Source organism: Pan troglodytes, chromosome 14 (assembly GCF_028858775.2).
Source record: "Pan troglodytes isolate AG18354 chromosome 14, NHGRI_mPanTro3-v2.0_pri, whole genome shotgun sequence".
NCBI classification, from domain to species: Eukaryota; Metazoa; Chordata; class Mammalia; order Primates; family Hominidae; genus Pan; species Pan troglodytes.
The window spans coordinates 85,232,749-85,246,978 of record NC_072412.2 but is presented as its reverse complement, the minus strand read 5'-3'; the positions used below and the strand labels follow the sequence as shown (position 1 = coordinate 85,246,978).

The window sequence follows — 14,230 nt, the reverse complement described above, 5'->3', positions numbered from 1 at the left end:
CATCTAAATCAATTCAGATTAAAAATCTGAGGGACCCTTCTGCCTGGAGAGATCTGTGCAAACTTCCACTTTTCTTACCAGCTAGAATGCTTTACTGCTTGGTAAACAAGCAACTGCCTTCCCCTCTTCACCTAATTGCGTCCCTTAAGATCAAATGTCATCTAGGTAACTTTTGCTTTAATTCCACTTGCAGGAGAGAAGACTTAAGGAGCAAATATGAAGTTAATTAGGGAGTAGTAAAGTGGTTCTTTGCAAGCATGAAGAGATAGAAAACCCCTAAGATTCCGTGAACTGGAAGTATTGCTTTGGTTTGCTATAACCTCCGCTGTTAAAGGAGTAATACCGCATATATTCTCTGTTTAGGTGTTGATTTTTTTTTTTAAATAATAGTTTCTACTAAAACAAAGAGAATTTTTTTAAAAGCAAGTAACTCAATCTCTCAAAACAAAAATAATGAAATATAAGCTCAAAACATTAAAAAAGTAAAAGAAGCAAATATTCTGAGCTTAAACTTTAAAAACATATTTTTAAAAGTATGAAATGAGTTTTCTATTTTTCTTAATTACTTGCTGGAAATTTTCACATGTTAGGTATTATGTCCCAAATAAGAATTCAAACCCATAAGCAGGTCTGACCTAGGTGACCAATGACACTTTACAAAGTAGAAATGAACATAAATTATTTTCAAAAAGATGATATTTTGTTTATTAAAATTAAACCACAATCTGTCTCCTGACATACAAATAACTGAGAAGTTAAAAGATGTTGCAACCCCAACCTAATTTCACAAGTGTTTTCATCTCCAATCTTCAAAGGTTTGTCACATAAACAGTTTAGTGAGGTCACAGTCGTGATAATATGCGAATCTTAAACTGATTTTGAAAAGGATGCATCACAGGTTCACACTTCCACATCTATACAACTTTATTAACAAGTAAAATACATGCCAGCATGTTTTATATATGGGCAAGGACATTCCTATGATAATGAATGGCACATTATCATCTAACAATTGACCTTTATCAAATATATGTTTTCATATGACTATTTGAAGAATAAACAACTAATAAATGCTAAAATAACATTTAACAGCAGTTAAAAATATAAAAGCCATTCAGTTTAGTATTTACGATAAGCTGGAATCATTCAAATACAACTATTAAAAAAAATACTATTCCTCTTCTACAGGCCAAATGGTTCATTAGAAAACACTGTGGCAATAATAACTGGCTCCTGCCCTTACCCCAGTTCCATCCCTCAAAGGGCAGTGGAGCTAAGGTAGTTGCTTCTTGGTACAGTCTACAATTATACACAGGATGATCATATAACTTATCCTCCAAATTAGAACACTTTTGAGAGTACGATGAGGCACTATTAAGCTGAGAAAACAGGAATAACCAGGACTCTTTTGAGCAAACTAAGGATATATATTACCTTAGTTAAGTATGGTATCACATTCACTATCATTACTTTTTGCACTTCTTGAAATAGTACATACTAGATGAAAAAAATTATATTTAATGAAGGAACTCTGAATTTTTCTCCAATTGGATATTTTGAACTCCACTTTTCCTGTTAGGAGAGGTTTTACTGGAAATAATATTGTTTTAGCAGGTAAAAATCTGTGAACAACTTAGAAGGCATGTCTAAAATGAAATATATCTTATAGACTCAAAATAGGCTAAAGATTAGTATTTTTTCCATTAAGCAGAGATTTTCATTTTAACCAAATGTAATGGGATTTGTATTTTAATCTAAGTTTCTAAAATCTGTCCTGCATACACTATATAGAAAAGTGTTATTTTTGCCTTAAAATTCAGTTTATTGCATAAATACATGAAAATGGATTATCCTAGCCATGACTGGCTTATTCATTTACAATAGAAATAATTTGAAATTTTTTTGTATTAACTTCCAATCCCCAGTTCACACTCAAAAATGTTTAGATACCCTAACAAGAGTTTTGATTTTTCAATCTTTAAGGCAGAGTGCAAAGATGATCAAGCATCCCCAAAACACAACAGCAGCTGTTCAAGCTCACAGGAAATGAAGTATGCAGGATTTTATATATCTGAAGGGAACATTAAGTTCTTGAAAATAACATTCTGATTCCCCTGCTTACATGATGAGATTTAAGGCTACCACTGAATTATGCCAATTATAGAGGATTCAGTAATATGTATACTTGAACCTTATAGATTTGGGGGGAAAAGTCAAAACAAAAAGTGAAGTTTTGATGCTGGATCAAAAGTAACATGTATCCATATTCAGAAAACAAGCACATATACCATAAAAGCTAAAATGGAATTTTAGTAAGTCGATGTTTGATAGCTAAGCTTCCTAGTAATTATTTAATTACCATGTAGCAAAGCTTAATTTCATTTAAAAATTATTGAAAGAATAAAGTACAGGTCTATAAGAAATTAATATGAAAGAGATCCAGCATGAGTTTGAATATGTTATTAGTACAGTTTAATTTTAATTAACTTCCAAATTAGGCAACTAAACTAAATATTTTTTCTTTACCCCATGCTACTGTCTTACTTCAAGGGGTGTAACACAGGTACTTTAATACAACAATAAAAATTTTAATATAACAATAAAAATTCTACGCAGGAAAGTAAACTGAATGAGACAAAACAAAAAATAGGCTATATTAGCAAAACAAAACTATGTTTTATTTATCAAAGACAATGAAAAAATTAGAAAATACAGAAGAGGTTATAAAGCATAATAAATTTTATTTTTTGGAAATGGAAAAATGTCCCTGAATAGTTAGATGTACCTTTTAGTAGTAATGTCTAATAATAAATAAGAAATCAATTTTATAAGGTCCATATAGCTGTATTAAATAATTTTTAAGTTTAAAAGATAAAATACCATCATTTTAAATGTTGGTATTCAAAACCAAAGATATAACTGAAAGGAAAAACAGATGAGACATAAAATGATTTGCAAGATGGGAAATATAGTAGTTTATGAATGTAAATTAAATTCCAGTTATAATAGTGGCTACACACTCTCACTACACACACAGACCCCACAGTCCTATATGCCACAAACACATTTCCATAACTTGAAAATGAGTGTTTTGCATATCTCGGTTCAGGATATGTTTTTTACAAGTTAATCCTAAAGTCATAAAGCAAGAAACTATTAATAGTACAAGATTTTATTTGCTAAGCTTTACAAATTAAACTCTAAAAAAATTATTACAATGATACTGAAAGATATTTTATTGGCCTTTTAAAAGACAAACACAAATGAGAATTATCTTATTTAGAAAATTAACTTTGAAAATTATCTTAAATGAAATAAATATAATATCTAATACAATCTCTTCCTGCAAGAATCTCTAAGATGGGCAATCCTAAAAACGCAGCTTCCCATCTGAAAATCCCTAAAACTAGTATGTCCCTTAAAAAAAAATTTATTTTTCTTATAAAGGACATTTGGTATTCCCACATTTTCTTAAAATTTGTCCTAAAACAAATTCTATCTTTAACACTCAGGTTTCTAAATATATATGTGTGTGTGTATATATATGTGTATACATATACACATATATATTTAGTTCACTTAATTTAAAATTAGTGAAAGCTATCTGGACACAATTTCTAAGAAAACATTGCAGAAAGTAAGTTATGCATGGTTATTTACAGGAAGAGTTTTCCTAAATAATAATGTAAATATCATGTTCAAAAATCTGACAAATCCTTTCTAATAATCAGCACTGCAGGTTTCAATACACCTTATATAACAAAAGATGTTTCATGTGTATAACTGCCAGATGAGTCTAAGAGCCAGAAACTAAATCATTTGACATGGTTAAGAATTTCATTTTTATTATACTAAATGTCAGGTCAGAAGTCAATGGCATTTACAAGCTGGAAGACTGTTTATCCACTCAACTCTTTCAATTATATCAAACACTGATTAACCAAATGTGACTGGACTTAACTGCTACAACTTTATGGTTTCCATCAAGTATATGCAAATATCTTAAATGGGCACATATGCATATGTGCAAAACAAATGAAATATAGATACTTAAAGAATGAACAGAAATGGCTTGTAAGCAAAAACCACCCTGCCATTCAATTTCAAAACTCCGTCTTTTCTTCACTAATTTGTCTTCTGTTATTAGTAGTCTTCTATTAAAGTTGTAGGTTTACAGACGATCTGGAAATTTCACATTGGTATAAGAAAGGAATGTCGGGTTGATGCAGTCTGGAGACAAAGAAGGAATTAGTCTTAAAATGTATTAAGTTGTCTTTATCTAAATCATAGTATAATACAACACATTTTATAGAAGAATTATATTAAGCATATAATATTCTCTTCATTAAAGTCTACATATCAGAATACATTCTAAAGTGTAAGGCTTCTATAGCAGATTTTCATCTAGAAAATATTTGCATTGTATTTTAGACTCTTCAAAATGCACAGAAGACAATCACACAAATTAGTAAAACAGCAAAATTACTTTGCCTTTTAATCTTATTATTAATACTGACAAATTCTTAATGCCACTGTCTGCAAGGATATTTTGCTTGTTAAAATAAAAAAGCGACTTCTTTGGGAGTGGTTGGGGGAGACTTTAGTAGAACACTTAAAATGATACTTTAACATGATCTAGAAATACAAATGTATTCATAGTACTCTAGCAGAAATAAGTAAATTATATAAGCTTATGTATAACTTATATAAATGATAAAATGTAAGCAACCAAATCACAAAGCATGCAATTTATTTATTTGAAAAAAGAATACTTAATAAACTTGAAACACTTTGTTCCTTATAGTCCTGCATTCAGAAGTTAAGTACTAGTAGACGTTTTGGTAATAGAGTTCAAATGCTTTATAAGTTTATCTTATTTATAGGCATAAAGTACATGGTACTTGCTTTAAAAAGTAGAATAGGGAGTATGAGGTTACTTTATGTGAAGATACTCCCGCTGAACAATAAATAAATACTATTACCATACCCACGACCTCCAGAAATTCACTGGATAACCAGTAAGACAACTTCTACTCATTTCTTCATATTCCTACTTATTCAAGTTGTAGCCTTCATAGTTGATAAAAAATCAGCACACATTAAGAAAACAATAACAGAACTATTTTCTTCACATGATTTTTATTCCTTAATCCAGACTGTTAAAAGGACTGCAAGACAAATTGTTTTTCAATCAGATTTTTTTCTCCACCAGATGTCTATGTGAATTTCATATTGTTTTAGACAAAAATGCTCATTCCTTCGGTCTAAGTACTGTCATATTTTGTTTTTTCAAGCCTTCAAATTTTGTGCTGGTGGTTACTTCATATACATTCTATGGTTAATCTTTAAAGAGAAGTTTTAAAAGTCTGATTCAAAATTTCAGTTCACTCGCTATGTATTTTAAAAATTAAAATTCATGAAATTCAATTTTAAAAATCTAAAAGTTATCTAAAAAGGTCTATGACTTATCAAATTTCAATAAGCTGACTGTTAGCAGTATTAAAAATATTAAATATGCTAACAGTAAAAATCATGAATACACATTAGGCATTTAATATGTATCTGGCAAATTCGAATACATAAAGGGAATAGGCAGAGTTCACAGATTAATATTTCTTACCTCTACAATAAGAAGAAATACCTTGTTCTATGAGCAGCTGCCATACTTTCAGACATGTTTCTGACTTTTAGGTAATTAACAAATCCTCTGAAGAAAAGGAGCAGGCCTGAGAAGGTTGAAATAATATGGATATACTATGTTTTTATACAGAAAAGGGCAAGATAAATTTAAAGTAGACAATTATAAACAAGATCCTCTTGGCTTAAGGAATTTTATTTGCAGACTTCCATTCATTTCTGTAATATATTTTACACTATAAGGATAAACTCTGTCACAAGGAAATACAATTTTTCAATTTGTTAAGCCTAGATGTACCAAAATTAAAGCAAATCTAGCTATAAAAATCCAGAATTACATAAAAATATACATTTAAGTGATTTTCTTCAATAGTAAAGTTACCTGACGCACTTAAACTGATTCAACTCATAAAAACCCCATTGAACCCATGGGTTCAATCTTTTCAATTAATATAACTACTGGGTGAACTAAGACATATTTATTTATATAAAGTAGATAAAAAGGAACTATATACATGAGGTTGCTAACAATTGTAAGGAAAAAAACAATAAGCCTGTATAGTAATATCAAGTGCCTGTCATCTGTGAAATCTGTATTTGAAGATATGTGCATTATGTACATATTTTTAATTATGAGTTCTTATTTTGAAGTAATAATAAAAAACTAACTTACAATAAAAAATTAAGATGAGTTAGAAAAGACAACTTGGAAGACAGTCACTCTAATGATTTAGATTATTTGGGATACATCTTATATCTACCTCAGTTTTCTCCTTTGTAAAGTAGTATTTTAAAATAACAACCACAAATATATTTAATAATTTAAAAAGCAATACCTGTAAAATTCTCTAAAGTTTCACATAAAAAATATTAGATAAGTATAAAACATTACCATTACTAGTATAAGCCTTTGAAATACTTAAGCATATGATTCTTAGGGAAACATTTATTAACTCCAGCAAATTTTTAACCAGGAAAACGGGGTGGGGGGGATCCAAAAACAAAAACAGAAGATATCTACTGTATGTGTATGACTTTCCTCACCAGGAGGAAAAGGAGTTTGTGAATTTAAAATATGAAGTCTCAAACTAAATTTGTACCCCAACTGCAAGACAGTAATCAAATCACTAAAAACAAGAAGCATGTGTGTAGTAAATTGGAGAGGAAAGACAGAAGACAGATACAAATGATGACTTAAATGGTATAAATTACAGCTAAACCCAATCGCATCTGCTTCCCATATCCTAACTCCCTCCGTTTGGGACTCCTTCTGAATTCCACCCTCATGCCCTTCCAGATGCTGTTCAAAGATAATAATACTGTTATCCAAATGTAAAAAATATTATTGAAAAATGTAAACCAACTTATTTGTGGGATCCCTTCCTTTGTCTCTAAAGCTGCTGTTTTCTAACACACATTTTACTTCTCAGGCATTTTCTAAAAGAAGCCACCCAGTTCATACCTAAAAACCAATCACTCAGTGGCTACTGTTTCTCAGCATTCTACAAAGTGCTCAACATTCTTTTCAGCATATGTGAGAGCAACATTTTTATCACTGATTACATTTTCACATTCCCCTAAATAAATAAACACTAGATTATGGCTCTGAAGTGGAACTGGCATTGTCCTCTGTATTCTACTCTGCCCCACACTAACCTCCCTAAGATTCCTCCAATCTCTAAATAATACATATATACACACAAATGTACTCATTTAATATGCTTAAATACTTAATAGACTTTATAAACCTTCTCACTTTTAGGTAAGAAACTCAATAAAGAACACAGCATTCAGGCAGTTAGAACACATAATATAAAACTGGCTTCACCTCCAGATGCATCTCAACAAAGTCACAACACTAAAATAATTTCAATATAGCTATTAAAGAATTAAGTGACCTTATCTGACCAACAATAATTTGTTTCCCAAAAGATCCTAAAGATCCAACAGTATGACTAAATAAAAAGAGAGAAGACTGCCACCTACTGAAATGCTGTTATTTTCTGGTAAAATTCTGAGTGAAACATGGGCTTTTACTCTTAACTGGAAACAAAAGGTATTCCTTATGTCAGCAAATACATCTGAAATGTGGATTAAAGATATAATGTGATTTAATGATTAACTTAATTATCTCACATTGAAGGTAAAAAACAAAAGGGAACAAAAATTGAAAATCCATAAAATTCCATCAATATTAATAAAAAGACACGTCTTATAGGAAGACAACTCAACAAAAGCACTGTGATCATTAGGCATAAAGCCTTTCCTTATGCCTGGCTGATTAATGATTAATTCAAGGCACATTTCAAAAGCATAAAGAATGTTTACATGATCGAAAAATAAGAGAACAGATAGAACAACCAAACTATCCAACTCTCAAATTTCCTAAGATCATTAAAAGAAGTCATTTGTGTCTGTTTTCTGAGATAAATGCTAAAGACAATTTTTTATCACGTTGTTATTTTAAAATTTTGTAGCATTCAATTATCATCCCGCCACTGACTCTTTACACTGATAGCCTCTGGATTTTAAATCTAAGAAATCTGTAGTGCTATATAGAATAGTTTAAAAACGTGAGATGATGTGTTTGAATATGAGAATTTTACAGAAGAAAAATAATTTCCACATAAATTGCAACACAGTTTATTTACATCTTACAGTTTTTGGAAATATCCAAGTTAAACTAAATGCATTAAGAATAAACTTACCAAGTACAAGAAATATCCACCAAAGCCAATACTGTCCATTGAAATATCCAGTAAAATAATCAGAAAACTATGGAGTGAACATAAATATATTAACCGAATTCATACACCTGAATTTGAAAATCATAAATTATCTTCAGTTTCAGAATGATTTACTTCAAATAATCTTTAACACTTAAAAATAGCACAAAGGAAAAATAAAAACACTTAATGGCATACACATATATAAATTATTTGAGAAAAAATCATCTTATGCAATAGCAAAAAAAAATTGAAGTATTTTTGGAAACAAAAACCAGTTGCAAACTCCCCGCAAGAAATAGTAAATGCTGTATGTCTGAATCACACATTTTCTTATTAGAAATTTCACGTCAGTCCTTTTTTCATAATCTCTCAAAACCACAACTACCATCCCAAACACACTACAGCAACCCGCTGCTTCAGATATTAACACCAAAAGCCACATTAGTTTAATCTTATCAGATGGGGGTGTTCTGCTGACCTCCAAAAGAAGAGCTTTTGACCTTCTGTACACCCCCTACTGTTAATCACTGCCAAAAATACTAGGTGCATAAAGACCCCCATTAGAGTCTTTTTATTTTCAAACTAGATGCTCTAGCATTCACTTCCCAACAGAGAGCTGAGAACAGCTAAATGAACCTTAAAGTGGCATTTCAACAGTTCCTATTAGTGGCCATGGTAGACAGTTTTATATCCTCCGTGGTGTGGGAATATGAACAGGAAGATGGAAGGCAGAGTTTGATGATATTGGACACAGTTATCCTTTCCTTGACTAGACTCTAGACATCACACTTCATTAATTTTAAAAGGTTTTTTAAAAAATCAATCTAATTTTCTTCAGTTACTTCAGATAACTTTAGCACCTAAAACAATGCCTCAAATGATTACTTTTTAAAAAGTGTTTAATATAACCTACTCTAAAACTGTTAAAAATTAGCTTGTGTTTACCCACCCTGTTTCCACTGGTCTGCAAACTGAATCTGATGTAACTAAAAATGATTCCACTAAATGCAGACTTGCTCTCAAATCTAATACTAATTAAAAGTATTTGTAACTTTATAGGTAAAGATTTCCAATTATTTGTTGGTAATTTCCATATAAGCTTAAAAATCCTAGGCTTTGGCAAAAATAAAAAATGCTTACAAATTGTAAATAATGCTATCATTTAGTAAGCATATCAAATAAAGATTATCTAAGTCTGTTTTTTATAGCCTTTTAAGTATTTTCTCAGGAAGTATTTCCAATTAATAAATAAACCATTAATAGTCATTTCAGTATTTATAGTAATTTCATATTTTAAATTTTATACTAATTTTTAAAAATTTATAGTAATTTCAGAGATTTAAAATTTCAAAGTACTACTAAACACATAAATCCCATGTACACCTACATCTTTAAAATATATGTACAATGAAGGAGGGACTTGAAATTGAAAAGATACAGCTTATACAGGATGGTACTATACTATTTTTTAGTCAAGTGATTAACAGTTAGAAATACAACATTTTCATATAGGTCTTAAAGGCTGTAAGAACAAAAAAGAATAAAGAACAAAGGCAATACGTTTTCAAATTTCTGCGTGTTACCCAGTAACAGGTAACCTGAACATCAAGAACAGTCATTCTTCACCAAAAATGTTTACCATAAAGCTAGTTCTTATGTACTCCCTAGTGAAAAATATAATTACCTTCACCCTGATGTCAAAGAGAAGGATTTGCTATGTAAAAAGGATAAAGAAATGCTTTTGGACTCATTACTGTGTTAGCAAAAATGTTTTAAAATACTAAAATCATAAGCCTAAGCCAACTGTTGTTTTTTTCATATAAGTAAACCAATCATGTTGATTGGCCAGTCACAGGCTAGAGAAATCAAATTTTGGAAAATAAATTAATGAACATTATGAATTCATCTGATTTTATTATATTAATGTAACATCACTATTTCATGTTTACATCCTGTCTACTTTCAAAATGTACTTTGTTAGTTTTTAATAAAACACATATGTATTTTTAACCAGATAATAAAAAACCTTAGATAGAAGTAGTATCAGAAGGCTAGGCTAAAGATATTTACACAAAATCCGAGGTTCATCGCAGCTCAGACACAAAATGGACAGCAGCAGTATGATTTATAAATTACTTATTATCTAATGAAAGGGAACACCAGGTTTTTAGGGGAAAACTTTTCTCTCAGCACTAAACTCTAAGAGGAATGTTTTACTTGGAGCATTATAGTAAAAGTCAAAGTACAGTGTAACAGAGGCAGTACAGAAGTAGGAAAATAGGCAATGAATTGAGACCAAGGTAGATGTCAATTCACATTAAAAACTGTGAGACTGGCCTGGCGCGGTGGCTCACGCCTGTAATCCTAGCACTTTGGGAGGCCAAGGCAGGAAGATTGCCTGAGCTTAGGAGTTTGAGATCAGCCTGGGCAACGCGGTGAAACCCTGTTCCTACAAAAATACAAAAAATTAGCCAGGCGTGGTGGCATTTGCCCATGGTCCCAGCTACTTGGAGGATGAGGCAGGAGAATTGCTTGAACCCGGGAGGCGGAGGGTGCAGTGAGCCAAGATGGCACCACTGCACTCCAGCCTGGGTGACAGAGTGAGACCCCGTCTCCACAAAAAAAACAACTGTGGGACCTTGAGCAAATTATTAGACTCTTTTTATTCTTAGTTTCATCACCAATAAAATGGCTAGATCATCACCAGCATCAGAGATACAGTTAAAGTTTGAAAATTCGTTGCTTGTAACAAATTATGCCTAGCACACACTAAGGGTTAAATGAATGGCAGTTATTGTTATTTTATACAAAAGATTTTTTTAAGTCCTTTTCTTATAACACTTCTTAGTACACACTAAAGGCATAACATTAACTCTAACTCAGTTAAAGTATTTTAAGGGAAACTAAACAGTCCTGGTGATCAAACTTGGTGACAGTATTTACCTTACAAAACTGTAAGAAACTCTAGTCTTTGAATTTAAGTTCCCCATCTTATCACATCAACTAGAGGTGATAACTAGATAATCTAATCCCTTCTCAACCTGAGGTTCTTATGAGAAAATTAAGCTGTAATACTTTAAGGGCATAAGTTGTATAAGATGCATTAACTTCTTTCTTACACATCTAGAATGATACTAGCAATTTACTAACAGGGAGAATTGAGAAAACAGTCCTCATATCATTTTCTATGTTCTGTGATTTAGATGAGAAATCCCATTTGAATAATAGTGCTTAATTCTATTAGTATCATAATCAACATTGGACTTCTCTAGGCCCAACTTTGAGGTTTTTTAATAATAATTTCTATAAGGAAAGGGATTGTGCCTTTATCTTTGTATGTTCTGTAACACCTAATAGATTTATACATGTGTTAGGAACCCACTGTACATCTTTTGCAATAAAATTAAAACAAGAAATTGTCAGGGGATAGTTCTAATGATGGCTCAAATTTTAACTATCTTAGAAGAAACCAGTTCATAGGTCCCAACCAAGAATTAACTGATTAATAATCAAAACCTATGGATTACTGAAACCCTGGAAAGCTATAAGTTTTAAAATAATGAAGAAATGCATTACATCCATAAACATTAATATGTTCATAGTGGGTACTTTTAAATCAACTTCATAATATATATTATCAAAGTGAACATTTAAGAGAAGCTAATATATTTGATCTATGATTCTACTAAAAATTTTAGGAGGATTTAGCTCATTCAATTAGAAATGAATGTTTAAATGTAGAATGTATGTATTTTAATTTATTAATTGTATAACAGCATTTAAAATGTGTAGGTAACTTTTCAAAAGACTTATTACAACAATAAGTAAAGCACTCTTGATCATTCTCCTAGATCTTACAGTTAAAAAAAACAAAAAAAAACTAGGAAGAAACATTTGTAAAAAGAAGTCAAAAGAGGCCTTCAAAAGGCTGGGGAACGATTATGCTAACACCACCAATGCCTATGCAATTTTTACAGAAAACTACTTGGAGACTAGAAAAGTTGTTAAGATGGGGAACTTGTCTCCCTACGCACTATCTTGTAAATGATAAGAAGGCAGGGGGTGACTTCAGGGAACAACAGGAAAATAAGGAAGGTTAGAAGAAGCATGAGGGAAAAAAAGAGTTCTGATAACCACTTCACAGGCCTTTACTTTTGAGCTCTCAATGTTTTCAAAAGAAAACAGTGAGAAGATATTTAAGTTCATGATAATGTGACTAAACGAGAAATTTTTATGTTTTAACTTAATTTAGGCATACCTGCACTATATCACAATAATAGTAGCCATGATTTACTGAGCACATATATTTGTGCAGTAACTGGATAAGGTACTTTAATTACATTATTTCCATACCTCATAAAAATCCTACAAGGCAGCTATTATCAGCCTATTATAAAGAAACTAATGCTCAGAACAATTAAATAAAGTTAAGACATATAAAAAAGATGAGATTCAAACTTAAATTTTTATTATTTCAAAGTTCTTTCCACTATATTAACAACTTCTCATATGATAAAGTTATAAAGTGTTCATACCACAGAGCTCACAATAATGATTAAGTATAGGATTTAAGAATAAGCCTTGAAATAACTGAATTCATGAAAATAAAGTGACCATTTATGAACCACACAGAAAATTTCATACATCTCATTTTAGAGATAAAAGAGATACAGGCTATCAAGACACTCACCCTGACAATAAGGATCCATTTGATCAAGGAAAGTCCAAATCCGCAGATAGCACCATACCTTCCAGCTATGGTATTGGTGATACAGAAGGATAAACAAAATCCAAGCCAGTTGAAAATAAATGCCACTAAAAGCAACAGAAACCATTCTTTTATAAACCACAATTTGGAAACAAATTAACATAGACATATTAATAATATTTCATGGCTCAATGGAAACAGCAGCTCCCTTTCTTTTAACTCTGCCAATTAAGCCTTCTTTATAGACTATAGCCTACTTTTTGCAAATGGCTTATTTGCTATACTGTATATCAACAGATGGGTAAGCTTGGTTTCTTGTCAGTTTGGCCAACAGGAATCCATTCCTGAAAGCTTATCATTAATGGTTGTAACTGCAGTTATAAACTAGCTTAAAACCAGATCACAATGTAGCTCACATGTGGTTCCACCCAAGAAGTCCAGCCTAAGCAATCAGCCAACAAAATTGGCTTTTTAAAAAAGGTAAAGCAGGCCAGGCACAGTGGCTCATGCCTGTAATCCCAGCACTTTGGGAGGCCGAGGCAGGGGGATCAGCTGAGGTCAGGAGTTCGAGACCAGCCTGCCCAACATGGTGAAACCCTGTCTCTACTAAAAATATAAAAATTAGCCGGGCGTGGTGGTGGGCACCTGTAATCCCAGCTAGTTGGGAAGCTGAGGCAGAAGAATTGCTTGAACCTGGGAGGTGGAGGTTGCAGTGGGCCAAGATCGCGCCACTGCACTGGAGTGTGGGCAACAGAGCAAGAAAAAAAAAGGTAAACAAAACAATAAAATTGAATACTTCACAAATACTTTATGGGTTTCTTCAGCTGTAATTACAATTCTTAGATGTTCCTTTTCACAATTTGCTTATGCTATGTAATGTCATGTAAAAGCTATATAAAAAACAGCTTTTTGTGGACAGAATAAGACATCAATGTTTTGTTTTCCAAGATGTGTCAAGATGTGTAGTGTCCAGATAACCCCTTTAAAAACTGTAACTTTTTGACTTGTATATGGTAGGTGCTCAAAAGAATAAACTGAATAAAGATGCTTAACATCAATTGTTAGGGAAATAAAAATTAAACCACAATGAGATACCATCACCAAACTATTAGAATGTCTGAAAAAACAAAAAGCAAAACAGAACAACACAAAAAAA

At 31.5% G+C, this 14,230-nt stretch overlaps 1 protein-coding gene across 1 annotated transcript in view; it reads right to left on the bottom strand.

Annotated features, from left to right (window-relative positions):
* Positions 1-678: 678 nt before the first annotated feature.
* NDFIP2 (Nedd4 family interacting protein 2) overlaps positions 679-14,230 on the bottom strand; it is a 77,148-nt gene continuing 63,596 nt past the window's right edge. The window contains exons 5-8 of the mRNA XM_522688.9: positions 13,057-13,181; positions 8,346-8,412; positions 5,621-5,726; positions 679-4,230 (exon numbers count right to left, since the gene is read on the bottom strand). Coding sequence (XP_522688.3) covers positions 5,623-5,726; positions 8,346-8,412; positions 13,057-13,181 — 296 coding nt within the window. The 3' untranslated portion in view covers positions 679-4,230; positions 5,621-5,622. The remainder of the gene's footprint in view (positions 4,231-5,620; positions 5,727-8,345; positions 8,413-13,056; positions 13,182-14,230) is intronic.